General features: G+C 43.3%; 1 protein-coding gene across 2 annotated transcripts in view; it reads left to right on the forward strand.

The window, feature by feature from the left end:
- Nucleotides 1-685: 685 nt before the first annotated feature.
- glra1 (glycine receptor, alpha 1) overlaps nt 686-14,590 on the forward strand; it is a 47,364-nt gene continuing 33,459 nt past the window's right edge. Inside the window, exons 1-3 of one of the 2 annotated variants that reach the window (XM_088294203.1) lie at nt 686-1,450; nt 11,394-11,518; nt 12,470-12,481. In XM_088294203.1, coding sequence (XP_088150329.1) covers nt 1,380-1,450; nt 11,394-11,518; nt 12,470-12,481 — 208 coding nt within the window. In that variant the 5' untranslated portion in view covers nt 686-1,379. The remainder of the gene's footprint in view (nt 1,451-11,393; nt 11,519-12,469; nt 12,482-14,590) is intronic. The other variant, XM_088294202.1, reaches the window with a different exon arrangement.

Raw genomic sequence — 14,590 nt, forward strand, 5'->3', positions numbered from 1 at the left:
AAATTAATTAGTTAAAATGTGTTTATGAATTTGTTTCAATCCATTTGTCTCACTGAATAAAAGGTTCATTAGCTTATTGTAAATAATCAAGTAAAATATTAGCCACGTGATTCATTTTCCACATACATTTAATGTGCAGTGATCAAATATGTATTGGTTTTAAAGAACAGAATGAAAACATGAGAATTATTTTTTAAGCGGTTTTACAAAACTGAGTGATTTTTTTTTTTAAGGGCTCACCTTTGGCATTTAAGTGTCACACGTGAACAAATCCCAGAGAGTTGAATGCATCGATTTTGCTTTATTATTTACATTTATTTATGTTGCAATTCCTTGGAAAATTCATCATTTAATTGCAAAGTGTAATATTAAATTAATTTGATCTCAACCTGCACCAGAAACATTTTAGTCCTACATTCTACGTTGTTGTAGTTTTTTGTCATCATTCAAATATGTCATCGTGCATGTTGATGACGTCAACTTACTGTGACGTCCCGCTAATAATGTCAGCCTGGCGTTACCTCCCAAATCGGAGCGCTGGCTAACTGACCTTTGCGTCGGCCAATCAGCAGTGAGCCTCGTCGGCCGGCGGGCCAACGGCAACGCTGGTAGGCGTGTCTTGAGGAGGGGGCGGGTCCGGCGCTTAGTTTGCTAAATGACTGCAGCACGAGCATCACACGCGGCCGTGGCGTCCATCCTGACGTGACGTGTGACGCGCGCGGCGCCGCGCTCCTTTCCACTCAACTTTAGTCTCGTTGGCAGCGGCGCGGACGGAGCAAGCAACGGCGGACGCGCACGGAGCGGCAGACGCGGCGCGCATGGGAGCGTCCGCCGGTGCGTCAACACACCATGGCTGACGTCCGCGCGCGCCCCTGAGCGTGCACGGCGCCGAGGACCAGCGGCATCCTCGTCCTCACCGCGGGGGGGGCCACTCTCCCACTTGGATTAACACTTGACGAGAGCCCCCATCCACGCCCCCCAAGTCCCTCGCGAAGGAATATGGCTCATTTTCCCGCCAGCTGTGAGGATCTGTAAGCAGGTGGAATTTCTCTTCCTCCTCCTCCGCTTCCTCCTCTTCCTCCCATCCCACTCTGGAGCCCCAACCCGGACGCCCCCTGACCACCTCACCCCCCCACCCCGCGCCCCCTTTTTCCCAGAGAGGACACAGGTGTGATCGCATGGCTGCCAAAGTCTGACAGACCCCCTCCCACCCCAATTTTCCCCACCCCGACCCCCCCCAATTCCCGAGTCACCTTGGAGGTCCTCGACCCCGCACCTGCGCCCCCCACCCCCTCCTCTTCCTAAAGGGGGGGATTCCGGCTGGCAGAGTGCGCCGCCACCCCACTTGCCCCCCCTCCCCCTTCACCCCCAAAAACAAAATGAGACTCTCCAAAATGTGCCGGCTGAACGCACTCAGCATCTACTTGTGGGAGACGCTCGTCTTCTTCAGGTAAGGACGACCAGCCCGCTCGCTTCATGCACAATTATTGCAAATGGGAATGTTTGTCACTTTTGGGGAGGGGGGCGAAAGTGATTGGGTGCAGGAATGCAGTTGCGAGCGCTCGCTAGAGGGAGGCATGCGCAGGTGGTTGTTTTGACCAATGGGGGGGCCCTCGTTTGGGAATTTGAGTCACCATTTTGCAAAGGAAGCAGCACGGTGTCAAAGTGGGTGGCGCTTCTGCATCACACTGTCGCAGTTCTGAGTTCCAATCTCATATCGCTTCACTGAACACAAAGAAATTGCTTTATGGATATGACTGACTGGCGACCAGTCTGATGTTTGTCCACAACTGCCCTGACATTGTCTGGTGACCAGTCCATTTGCTACCTATGCGTCTGATCAACTGACTTACAACCAGTCTGGTTTTTTTTTTGTAACTGATGCTCATTTTTTCCTAAATGTGCTCTAACATTGACTGACGACCAGTCATTTTTGGTCTACATTTGTCCTGACATGAACTGGCGTCCAGTCATTTTTTTTCACCTATATTAGGCTTGACATTGTCTGATGACCGGTCCAGGGTGTTCGTCACCTTGCCATGTCTTGTCCTGCGTAGTCCCGATTCTGGTCATATTTTTGGCTCCGTTTTGAGTCAAGGTCTCCGTACAGTTCTTAGTTCCTGACCCACATGAGCGCTGGTCTTATTGCTCGTCCTGGGTTTAGTTTGGATCTTGGTCTCGGTCCTGTCTTTTTTTTTTTTTTTTTGAGGTCACACTTCTTCCGCCCGGAGACACGTTTTCTCATGCCTGCCACTGGCCGAGTCATCGTCCCTGTGCTGTCATCCGCTGAACCATTGGATGCCACCGGGCCGCGGACGTTTTGGGTTTGAGAACGGTGAAGGACGGGATAGGAAAGCGTCCCGTCTTTGTGTTGCTGAGGAAGGAAATTTCATTAGCACAAACACTGGAATGGGTGATTCAGCCGTTTTAGTAATTTATTTGAAAAAAAACAACCCCCGTTGATTTTTTTTTTTTTTCATATAGAAACGCATGTGCTCCAAAAACCATTTCAATAATTTACCCAAAAACTCAAATAGGAGAAAGCGTTTGAAAAAAAATCATCCCAATTAAAATGGATTTTTGACTAATATAGCCGTCAGTGGCAGTGAACAAAATAAATTAGATTTTAGTAATGTTTTTATTTTATTTATTTTTATTATATTTTTTTAATTCATGAAATATGATTTTTTTTTTTAATATTTAAAATATTCCACCTCACATTAGTTGAAAACAAATGAAAATAAATCCCCACAAACGTTAAAACGCTGAAAAGCAGTTGAAAAGAAAATTAGCAAGATCAACAAAATAACATTTTATTTTAGCAATTAATTGTAATTTATTGTCTTTTTTTAAGGGTTTCAAAAATCCCAGCAGCCCCCCCCAAATTAAATATTAATTTGAAAAAATCTCCCAAAACCGCAAAAAAAAGCATTTGAGCTAATTTTCCTGTCAACTTAAGAAAAAAAAATATTTTTTTTACATTGAACTACCCCCATAAAATAAAAATAAAACAAATTAGCAATCTCTCCCTAAAACCAAAAACATCTGAACCCAAATTACTTTCATCTCCTTGAAAGTGATATCTTCTCAGATTTTTTTTTGTTAGTCCTCCATGAAAACAGCTGCCTTTATTTTTTCAAAACAAAACATTTGCTTTTACTTTTTTCAAGCATGTTGTCGACAAATCAGCAACTGGATCCTCATTGATTTGGTGGTGGATTTTCTGCACCGTCAACTTTATTTTTTAACTCATTCACGACCAGCCAAGTAAAAAAAAAAAAAAAAAAAAAAGGATCTTTGACGTCTTTAGCCGTCAATGGCATTAAACGAGTTAATATAGAGATGAAAATCCAAACATCGTTTAAAAAAGAAAATCCAATTCATCGATTAATTGACAATATAATGAACCGATTAATCATATTCGTTCGTTGCAGCACTTCTCGCAAATGTCCCAAAAATCCAGTGAGCGACGTGAGCGGCCCACCAAAATGCCAAAACGGCGCCAAACTTTCTAATGAGCTTGTTGCTGTCAACCCTTTAAATGTCAAACCTTTTGTGTACGAGGGGGGCTTGTCACGTTTGTGCCGCCGGGCCGCATTTCATTTCTGAAAGGTGACATCGGGCGAGAGGTGCCGACAACCTTGACTGGACGCCAGCCAATCACAGGCCAACATTCACGGGTCGCCGATCAATTTCCATTTGGCTTCTTCTTTGTCTTCTTGTGGCCGCACTAATCGACGTGTGATTGGCTGCCCGCAGAAGGGGCGGGGCCCCGGGTCCTATCACCACACCGTGTTGTGAGACAGGGACCAATCACATGGTTTGGATTGTTATGCGCTCTTATTGAATCTCATGATGGGATGTAAATGCGCGTTTTTATTGGATGCAAATGTTGTCAGGGGCCTGCCGGCTCCTTCCTGCTTTATTGCGCCGCATGAAGATGATTAATATTGCACGAATCCTCAACAGCACTCGCACGCAGCAAAATTTCTCAGCTGTATTGTTCATATCACAATTTTATTATTATTATTTTATTTTTTTTCTTACCTCAAGCAATTCAAAGCATCGCCATGTGGTAATATTGGCTAATGAGTCGACTCTCGGCTCTCATTCGCTGATGCCACCCACGTCATTCACCGGGCCATACTTTTTAAAGCCACACATGTGCAAAAGTTGCAAATATGTTGAGCGTGAAGATGGCAAAACAAAATGGGCAAAAATAATTAGGGACAGGTGAGGACTGATAGCTTCTTTCAGGGTATCGGGTACTTATGGAGGGTGTCGATACAAGCTACCGATACGTAAAGAAAAAACTAATGAATGAATCATCATGTACGTCTGAAAGAACGAAAAATCTTTGGTCGCAGTTGTATCTATGTTTATTGAAATTTTATGTGGTATCGGAAATTGCTATCGCACGCGGAAGTAAAATACCTGTACTATTATCGATCAGGAAAAGTGGTATGGAGCGTTCCTAAAAATATAACACCTCTGACGTGATAATAATAAAAACGTAAAATCTTTTTTTTTATCTGAATAATTGTTTGAATAATTGCTAAAATACTCAATTGTAAAAATATTAGGTAGCTTTCCCCTTCAAATTGAAATGAACAATGCTTTTGAAAAATTTCACTCATCTCTTACACAATTCTCAAACGATTAAAACATGAAAACAGTCCCCAAAACTCTGGACATCTTGGGAATTATTTTTTGCATATTCCCAAAATTCAACATTTCCATGAAATTAAATTGTAATCACTGGACTGTATTAACTCCTTCCTTCCTTCCTTCCGCATCTCTTGACTGATTCAAATCACTTCATCTTCAAATGTCACATTGTGGACTTGATTCCTCGTCAGCATTGGCACACGACTTCTCCTTGTTCCGCTTCTTCTTCTTCCCCATTCAGCCTCTTAAGAGTTTCATCGTACGGAGTAGTGTTGACGCACTGGCGCTACCTGACCCCGCCCCCCGCCCCCCCGCCGTCTGGGTGCCGCAGAGGACCTTGGCATTGGGAACGCGGCGTTTAGTTAATGAAGCGCTGTCGGGAGATCGCCGCCTCAGCTCCTCCGTCTTGGATGTCGTTTAATTGATACCATCAGCCATCGCAACCCCCTGCGCCCGCCTATCACTAAACATTGATCGGCGGACCTGAGGAATGCGCCTTTAATCGTTGATGTTCAGCGACTGCATCGAAAGGGTTTGGTGGGAAAAAAATTACGCTTGTGATATCTCGAATGTTTACAAAATTGCAGTTTTCCATCCATCCATTATCTGAGCCGCTTCTCCTCACGAGGGTTGCGGGTGTGCCGGAGATTATTTCAGCTATCTTGGGGCGGTAGGCGGGGTACACGTCAAATGGATTGCCAGCCAATCACAGAGCCCACAAAGACAACCAACCATCCGCGCTCACGCTCGTACCGAGGGGCAATTCAAAGTGTTCGATGAACCTACCATGCATGTTTTTGGAATGTGGGAGGAAACCGGAGTACCCGGAGAAAACCCACGCAGGCATGAGAAGAATATGCAAACAGGGAAGGCCGGAACCGGAATCGAACCCTGCACCTCTGAACTGTGAAGCAAATGTGCTAATCAGTCGTCCACCGTGCCTAAATTGCAGTTTTGGTAAATATGGAAAAAAAAAAACACTTGAATTTGTTTTAGTGGGCCACCTGAGATGATGTAACGGCCCACATCTGGCCCCTGCGTCTTGATTTGGACACCAGTATATAAATTTGACACTCTCGCTTGCATGCCTTTATGTGCGTGGACCAGAACCGATGATCCCGTTTGCTTGCCCCTCAAAGTCGTTTCGCCGCTGAGATCCTCCGGAGACGCAAACATGTTGATCACTGGCCGCCGATCGATCGCAGGTCGATCGGATGCTTTGGTGTCCGACCGTTGCGCCCATCATTAGCGCGCTTGCTAGCTCGAGCGGGACTAAAAGTGCCGCGGCTGACCTTTTTGCATGGATCGGAGCATTCAATGAAAAGCACCGCCGGATACCCGACAAAGATGTGGAGTTGATCTTGGTCCTGCCTTGGATTAAAGCCAAAATTCATGAAATATAGAAACGATGCAGCAAAAAAAAAAAAATCAATGATATCTGATTCTGTGAGAAGCCGATTAAGTGTCAAAATAATGACATTACCCGGGCAGCGCCATTTTGATCACATGAGCACTCTGATGCCAAAATATGGCGGCTGTTCTTTTTCGATTGCTTTTCCTGGTCGTAAAATTGTCGTCGCTTAATGTCCCAAAATTGTCACCCAAATTTAAATCCCAACATATCTACTCATTCCTATTCCGCACTAAAATATTAGAACAACCGTCAAAACATTTTGGACTTTATGGAAGTTTTTACGCATTTCTCCTTATACGTACTCCCCAAAATTCATCATTTAATGTAAAAAATTCCGACAAATCATCAAAATATATGCGCGCACCTCAACTCATTCCCACTTCATATCCCATTAATATTAAAACGATTGCCAAATTATTTTCGATTTTAATTAATGTTAAGTGACATTTTTTTTTCTCGGAGTACGTATAAGGGGAAGGCTTAACGGCGTCCATAAAATCCAAAATATTAAGACAATTGTTCGAATACTTTATGTTCAGAGTATAAAGTGGGCACGAGTCGAGATTTCCGTGACCATCGATCACTGTTTTCCGAGATGAAGCATTTTTTTTGCGTGTGTTCTGGAAAGAATAACGTGAAATTTGACATGGTCACGACTCTACCAATCTGGATTATGGCAATACTTGGCAGCCTTTTTGTATAAAAAAAAAAAAAAAAGTAAAACATTTTTTTTTATTGTCCCGGCACTTGTGGAATTTAAATTTGATTTTTTTTTTTTTTTTTAGACTTAATTGTCTTTAACCTTTTTTTTTAGAGAATCATCATCATGTCATTGATCTGTTGCAGGATTTTTTCAAATGAATTTTAAATTTAATCCGTGTTGTGTTCCTCCAAGAATTTCAATTATCTGTGAGGTTGCATTCTGTACGTCATGATGGCGATGGTGTGTTCATCGTGTTTGATGACATTTTTTTTTGTTAATTCCACGTGTTTGCTTGTGCCGCACTGCTGCAAACCGAAAGTGGCCTTTGGGGCCAATAACGAGCTTCTTCTTCAGGATGGCGCTCGTTCCGATCCAACGCGTGTCTTTCTCTCTTCTCGTATTGCGACACCGTCGTTGCGATCAACGTCACGATACGGCGTGTTTTTGAGCCTTATTCCATGCTCTGATCAAAGTCGGCGAATCAGATGTCAGAGTCGTTGTCATGTGGTGATGTGTGCTAAAAATTCCTCGCCAAGGGTGTAGGATGTCTTTTGAGTGATTATCCGGTTGTAAGAGTGATTATCCCATGCTGTTTGGTCGTAGGAATGATGAAAGACTGGTGGTGCGCATGTTAAGTGTGATTTTGCTGTGCCGTGTTCACGTGTGTTGGCTTTTTATCTAGTGGTGTACAGTGAAATAGGAATGATCATCTAATGTGGTAAAAGCGATTATCCTGTAGTGTGTTAAGAGTGTTTATCAATTGGTGTTCAGTTAATTCGGAATGATTATCCAGTGGTTAGAGCGATTATCCTTTAATATCTGATGTTACACATGTAACGTGTGATTTTCCTGTGGTGTGTAAACCATTTTCATCTAGTGGTGCACAGTGAATAGGAGCGATTATCCAGTGGTAATAACGATTATCATGTGGTGTGTGGTGTTACACATGTAACGTGTGATTTTCCTGTGGTGTGTAAACCATTTTTATTTAGTGGTGCACAGTGAATTAGGAACGATTATCCAGTGGTAATAACGATTATCATGTGGTGTGTGGTGTTACACATGTATAGTGTGATTTTCCTGTGGTGTGTAAACCATTTTTATTTAGTGGTGCACAGTGAATTAGGAACGATTATCCAGTGGTAATAACGATTATCATGTGGTGTGTGGTGTTACACATGTAACGTGTGATTTTCATGTGGTGTGTAAACCATTTTTATTTAGTGGTGCACAGTGAATTAGGAACGATTATCCAGTGGTAATAACGATTATCATGTGGTGTGTGGTGTTACACATGTATAGTGTGATTTTCCTGTGGTGTGTAAACCATTTTTATTTAGTGGTGCACAGTGAATTAGGAACGATTATCCAGTGGTAATAACGATTATCATGTGGTGTGTGGTGTTACACATGTATAGTGTGATTTTCCTGTGGTGTGTAAACCATTTTCATCTAGTGGTGTGCAGTGAATTAGGAAGGATTATCCAGTGGTTAGAGCGATTATCCTGTGGTGTGTGGTGCTAGGAATGATTATACAGTGGTGTTCCGTTTGGTAAGTGTGATTTTTTTTTTTTTGTGGTGTGTTAAGAGTTTTTATCTTGTGGTGTACAGTAAATTAGCAATGATTATCCAGTGGTTAGAGCGATTGTCCTGTGATGTTTACTATACCTTGTATAGTGTTGGGACTGATTATCAAGTGGTGTGTGTGTATGCTGTTTAAGCGTGATTATCCACATGTGTGTTAAGGGTAATTATCTGGTGGTGTGCAGTGCGTTAAACGGCATGATGTGCTGGGCTGTGTGTTAGGAGTGATCTTTTTTTTTTTTTTGTGGTGCAGTGTGTTCAGAGTGATTTTCCTGGTAATGAGGTGTGTGTTAAGAGTGATGATCATGTGGTGTGCTGTGTTAAGGGTGATTGTCCAGTGGTGTGCAGTACGTCATAGGTGATTATTTAATGACGTATACTGTTGACGATAATTTTCTTCTTCTTTTTTTTTTTTTTTTTTACGATTTACGATGGTAATCGTTGAGTGTAATTATCATAAGTGAATTTTTGATTAATTGCACAGCTCGACTGAAAAGCGAGGCCTCCCCAGCTGGCTGCGAATTTGCTGCTGACACTCGTGTGATCGCTGTGAGGCAATAATCAACAACTAATCGATAATCAAATTAGCAACCGTTGTTTTTAGAATCCATTAATCTTGTTGAACGAGACATTTGTAAACATCTACTTTTACATTCTCAATTAATTAGCGACATTTTTTGCCTGATGGCGATTGCGGAATAAACCACTGCACTGGCAGTTTGAAATAATTTGTCCATTTTTTTAGTTTCTCCATTAAAGACCTAGAAATGTTTTTTTCGGTTGTTGTTTTTTTTTTGTTGTTTTATTTTTTTTTAAATCTGATTGATCGACAAAAAGTAATCATCAGCTGAATTGCCTTTTTCTTATACTGTGTTGTTCTTTTGGCAGTGTAAAAAAAATTATGCTGGTTCTGATGTGTGCATGTTTGAGTGTCATGTGGGACCTCCGTGATGAGCAAGTGTCTCTTGGGGGGCGGGGGGGGGGGGGGCATTAGGAGTTGTTTGGCGAGATGAGGCCAATTAGGAGTTGAGGTCTTCAGAGGAACATAATGAGCAACACTTAGCGCTAATGATTGCAGACCGGCCTTAGCGCAGGCCTCCCACTCGCCACCCGCCGCCTGCACATTACACACACACACACACACACGCACACTCCAAGTCTCTTCTCTGCGCCATTGATCCGGAATAATCACAGAAAGCCTAACTTTGATCATGAGAGCGGGAAAACAGGAAGCGACGCCGGCGGCTTTGGCTTACGAGGCTTCGCTTCTCCGAACCGTCAAAGGTTGGCTTCCATTCCGGCGGTGTGTTTACCGTCCGTTTCATGACGTTGCGCACGCACACGCACACACACGCACAAACACACATTAACTCCCCCCCAAAAAAAAAAAAAAAATGTCGTTTTGTCAAGCGCTTGAGGTGTGCTAGTTTTTCCAACAAAACATTTGAGCAGTTTTTTGACCGCCAGTTCAGATTGCTGCAGCTTCTCTTCGATCCGTTGAAGTTGTTGGACAGTTTGGGTCAGAAATGTTTTCGCCGGGTCGTCCCAAAAGTCGCAACATGTGACACTTTATTAGAAATTTAGTTTCAGGTGTCAGAGCTTTTTAACCCAAATCATGCAAAATATATCCATTTGAAAGAATCACAAGATTTTGCCACTAACTATGAAATAATCCTTGATCGTATTTTATCATGAACTGCGGCGGCCAACATATTATTTGTGTTGTTATGAATTGTTGGGAAGCAATGAGTGCGGTCGCACTGGTCCAAGCAATCCGAAGGAGTCATTCCAGTGGTGTATTTCAAGCGCGCGCTGATATAATCAGCGGCGCCGCCCAGTTAGGCCTTCACGGGTCAGTCCCGACCTCGCTGGACGGGGGCCGCGCCCGCCGCTCTTATTTTAGCGTCCCGCCTCAGCCGGCGTCCGTGACATCATCCAGCGTTTTGCTCCATCTCTGGAGCGCTGGCGGCAAGCGCAAGTGACAAGCAGCAAGCACACGACCCCCCCCCACCCCCCACCCCCCGCATACTTGCGCGACATCATCGGATTTTTGTTTTTTATTTATTTATTTTTTTTATATATAATTTCTATATTTTTTTCTTGGAAAACGTATATCGATTGTTGTTCAGCTTTTTAGGAAAAATTGAGTTTGAACTTTATTATTTTGTTCTCCATTCAAATTCAATGCGCTTATGTAATAACACTGTAACAATAGCTTAATGCTAACATGGAATGTAAAACGCCATAGATAGGCTAACAGAAATACTGCGACCTAACACATACGGAGCAGCAACACATAGGAATACTAATATTCTTGCTCTTAATCGCTCTTCCTGTAGAGCTCGGTGCTGCCACCCGGCATGTAGTGGCATAACGTGGTACTACACAGAAGTTGCGCAACCCAAAATTGGGATTTGCCTGCGTAGTATACAGACACTTTTACTCTGCTGTAAAATTGTTCGACATGGTTGAGGGGGGAGGGGGTGGCGCAAACGATGAACCACGTTATCACGCCGACGTTTCTTCTTGTTCCAACAACTTTGACATTGAAGGTAAACGAGTCCAATGTTAATTAATTGTTGATGCTTGTTGTGTCCTGGGAGCCAATTAACATCTTTTAATTATTGCTCTTTGCGAGCTCTTGTGTACACAAACACACACACACACACACACATCTGTGTGTGTTTGTCTGCGTTGACGTATTATTTTGCAATGCTTGCACATGTCCGTGCCAGAGTTCTTTTCATTATTCTGCCCACTTTTTTGTTTTTCTACTCCTTCCACGTTCCACTTTTTCATACTATTGAAAAATTCCATTTTTTTTTTCCCTCAAATACACATTTCCACCAGAATATGAACACATTCAGAATGAGACTCATCAAAAAAAAAAAAAAAAAAAGATTGTCATTTAAACTCAGATCAAACTAGGGTATCATTACAACCTTATTAAAAACCACAAATACAAAAAAATAATAATAAATTAACTCTAATGAATGTGTTTAATTGTCTTTTTGTGTCCGACAGTCTGGCGGCGTCCAAGGAAGCGGCGGCCCGGAAAGCCGCCTCGCCGATGCCGCCGTCCGAGTTCCTGGACAAGCTGATGGGCAAAGTGTCGGGCTACGATGCCAGGATCAGACCCAACTTTAAAGGTAGGAGCGGTCACCCAGAAGAAGAATTTTGGTGACTCCGCTGTCGGTTGTCGCTGCGTTCGGTGTGAGCTGCGGAAGACTTAAACCAAACTTTGGACATTTTCGGAAACGTGCTCAACTGCGAAAGGTTTGTATTCATGACTTTGGTTGTGCTCGAAATCACTCCGTAATCACTGGTCGGGGTTTTCAGTGGAAGTTTTGGTGAACTAAAATAGTCAACTAGATCACGTAGCATCAAAAGTTAAATACAACTGAACTGTTGTTCTTAAAAATGCACCAAAAAAATTCTTTGTCGTAATTCGGGAATGAGTGACTGATTCCGAATATAGTCGGTCATCATTCAGACTTCTTCATCGGCACATAGATTTTTAGTCGACTTTTTTTTTAGAAACTATCGAGGTCCACTCTGCAAAACCCTTGATCGAGTGAGTAAGGAATGAGTGGATGATTCCGAACACAGTTTTTGACTTGAGACTAATCCTTTTGACTTTAGCAGGGGTGTCGTTGCCGTTTGAAATTGACACGTTTGAAGCCTCGGCCCTGCAATACAAAGTCGAGCCACTAGATGGCACATGGTCCCGGATGCTGGACTCCCGCTCGTTCAGGCTGCCCCCATATTGTGTTCTCCTACTTTAAATCACAATCCCAGCTTTAGTCAAGTCGCCACGTACAGATTTATAAATAAGTCAAGCTCCTAAAAAAAAAACAAATTTGTTACACTTGAAGGGAAGCACGACGATAACGTAGTTCAAATCGTCACAAAAGATATGAGCCTTCCCAAGTTGCGTTTGTGGCGCTCAGAGGAGCTAGCGGGAGTCCATCAGGAATCGCAACCGTCAGCCAGGAAATCGCGACGAGAGAACGGTGACACCCCTGACTGACTGATGCTAATGCTAATGCTAATGCCAACACTCTGTTTAATCATCTCATGTGCTTGTTCTCAACTTTCAGTGTGGAACAAAGGTAAATGAATGACAAAATGTTTTGATCTTTAGACCCCCGCCCTCTTGCCCCCCGCCTTTCTCCCGCCCTCTTTTGCACCCGGCTCGCAGGATGTTTTTTTTTTTTTTTTTTACCCGCCTCTGATGCTAGCTGGCTACATTGCTTGTAGCCACATGCTATCCTAACTGCTTGTTGTTTTGTTTTGTTTTTTATACTCTTGATGGTAATAAGTTACATACAATGACAATTGTAGAGACCCCCCCCCCCTTTCCCTGATTGGACGCTACCCCCCCTTGAAGACACATGTCACAGGTTTCTCACTTTAGCAACAAGTCAAGCAGCTCAACTTTTGACTGGCCATCATGCCTGTTGGATTTTTTTTTTTCCCCGCTACTCCCGATACAACATTTCATTTGGTTGTTCACTGGTCGTGCCAACTACCTTAGCATTAGCGGCGAACTCGCGGTCGACAGGCTGCAGTAGCTTTTTCGTGACAAGCTAATGTGATTGTTCGCAAGAAGTACGTCGGCGCAATTTATAATTTTTTTTTTTTTTTTTTTTTACTGTATTGCATGGGGTTGGACCTCCGACTAGTACACGATGGAAGAAAGATATCTTTATGACTCCACCGCTGAACTGCATTTACTGTTTTATGAGAAAATAAGAATATGTCGCCGTTGGTTTTGGCAAAACTCCAGCCGATGATTATTTTCATAAGCGTTGATATCAGCCAACAAAACAAATAAACTGACGGATTAATTGGTTGGGCATTCATAGCTGGTTTTCAGAACTGGGCATTTGACCCTTTTTTGCCGGTCAGCATTAGCTTAGCTAGCTAGCATTAGCTAGCTAGCGGTCGCGTTGGACTGACGTGCTTGTTTCCTGTCGTGGATGCATCACAGAAAGCGCGTTCTTCCGCCAAACTGGGCCAGCTTTTTGCGTTTCCGCGTTAGCGCCTCATTAATGAGCGTAACGAATGAAAGCGTTTGATGTTTGCGACACGTCCGAGGAGGAGGACGAGCCCCTCTTCGTCTCGGGGATCGTTTAAAAGATAATTGTGATGAGGTGACCTGAATGTCCGCGCTCTGTCACGGCCGTCGTGTCGTCTGCGGAGCGTGACAGCTCACACTTGCTCCTTTGTCATGCACTTTAGTGTGTGCGTGTGCGTGTGGGGGGGTGTGTGTGTGTGTGTGTGTGTGTGCTCCAGTTAAAAAAGGCAAACTAGTGCTGCTCGGCTCAGTCGTCTCTGACACGCAATCGAGAGCTGACGACAACAGCCAACACACACACGCACACACGCACACACGCAGGGATGCTGGGGAAACACACAAAAGCAACTAAACACAACACACACACACACAAAACCCACCCAAATATTGTTCTCTTCAGACGTTGGCCTTTCCACACGCATTTAATATGGCCGTTGTCAAGCTCCTTCTGAGAAGAAATAATGTCGACTCCACAGAGTTGACAAATTACAATTATACAATACGATTGCTTTTAACCCGAGTACCAAGTTTCCGGAGTTTGTCAGTTTCAGAATTCCTGCGTTGGCTCCCTGTATGTTTCACGACTGGTTTTGATTGGCCGAGGCCCCCTCATATCTCGCAGATCTTCTTGTATCATATCACCCCATTGCGGACCCTCAGGTCTTCCGGTAACTGGCCTTTTCGTAAGACCCACGGCGAGGCGTCGTTCTGAAAACTACGGCCCAAACGATGGGGCCGCCGAGAGCGTTGATGTTTTTAAAAAGAGGCTCAAGTTTCATTTTTTTTAGTTGAGCTTGACTTTATCTTTTGAAACCTTTTATTTATTTTACACTTTATATTTGATGTGTTTTACTTATTTGTCTGTCGTTCTATCAATATGTGTTTATTGTCGCACTTCCATAACTGCAAATTAGCTCAGCGTGTTCACAATCCTTCAGTCATTCGCTTCGACCAAAGCACTAAAAAGAGATTTTTAGCGAGCATTTTAGTGAACTGTCGAAGTGGTCAATCCAACCAGACGGAATTTTGACCGACTGTCGTCTTGAGGAAATCTTGGCACATTGCTAATGCTACACTGCACGAAAGCTGATAAAGCTGAAACATTCTACAAAGTATGAATCAGCCATTTTGTTTTTAAAAC

This window comes from Idiotropiscis lumnitzeri, chromosome 4 (genome assembly GCF_059441095.1).
Source record: "Idiotropiscis lumnitzeri isolate Australia: NSW breed Sydney's pygmy pipehorse chromosome 4, RoL_Ilum_1.0, whole genome shotgun sequence".
Taxonomy (NCBI): Eukaryota; Metazoa; Chordata; class Actinopteri; order Syngnathiformes; family Syngnathidae; genus Idiotropiscis; species Idiotropiscis lumnitzeri.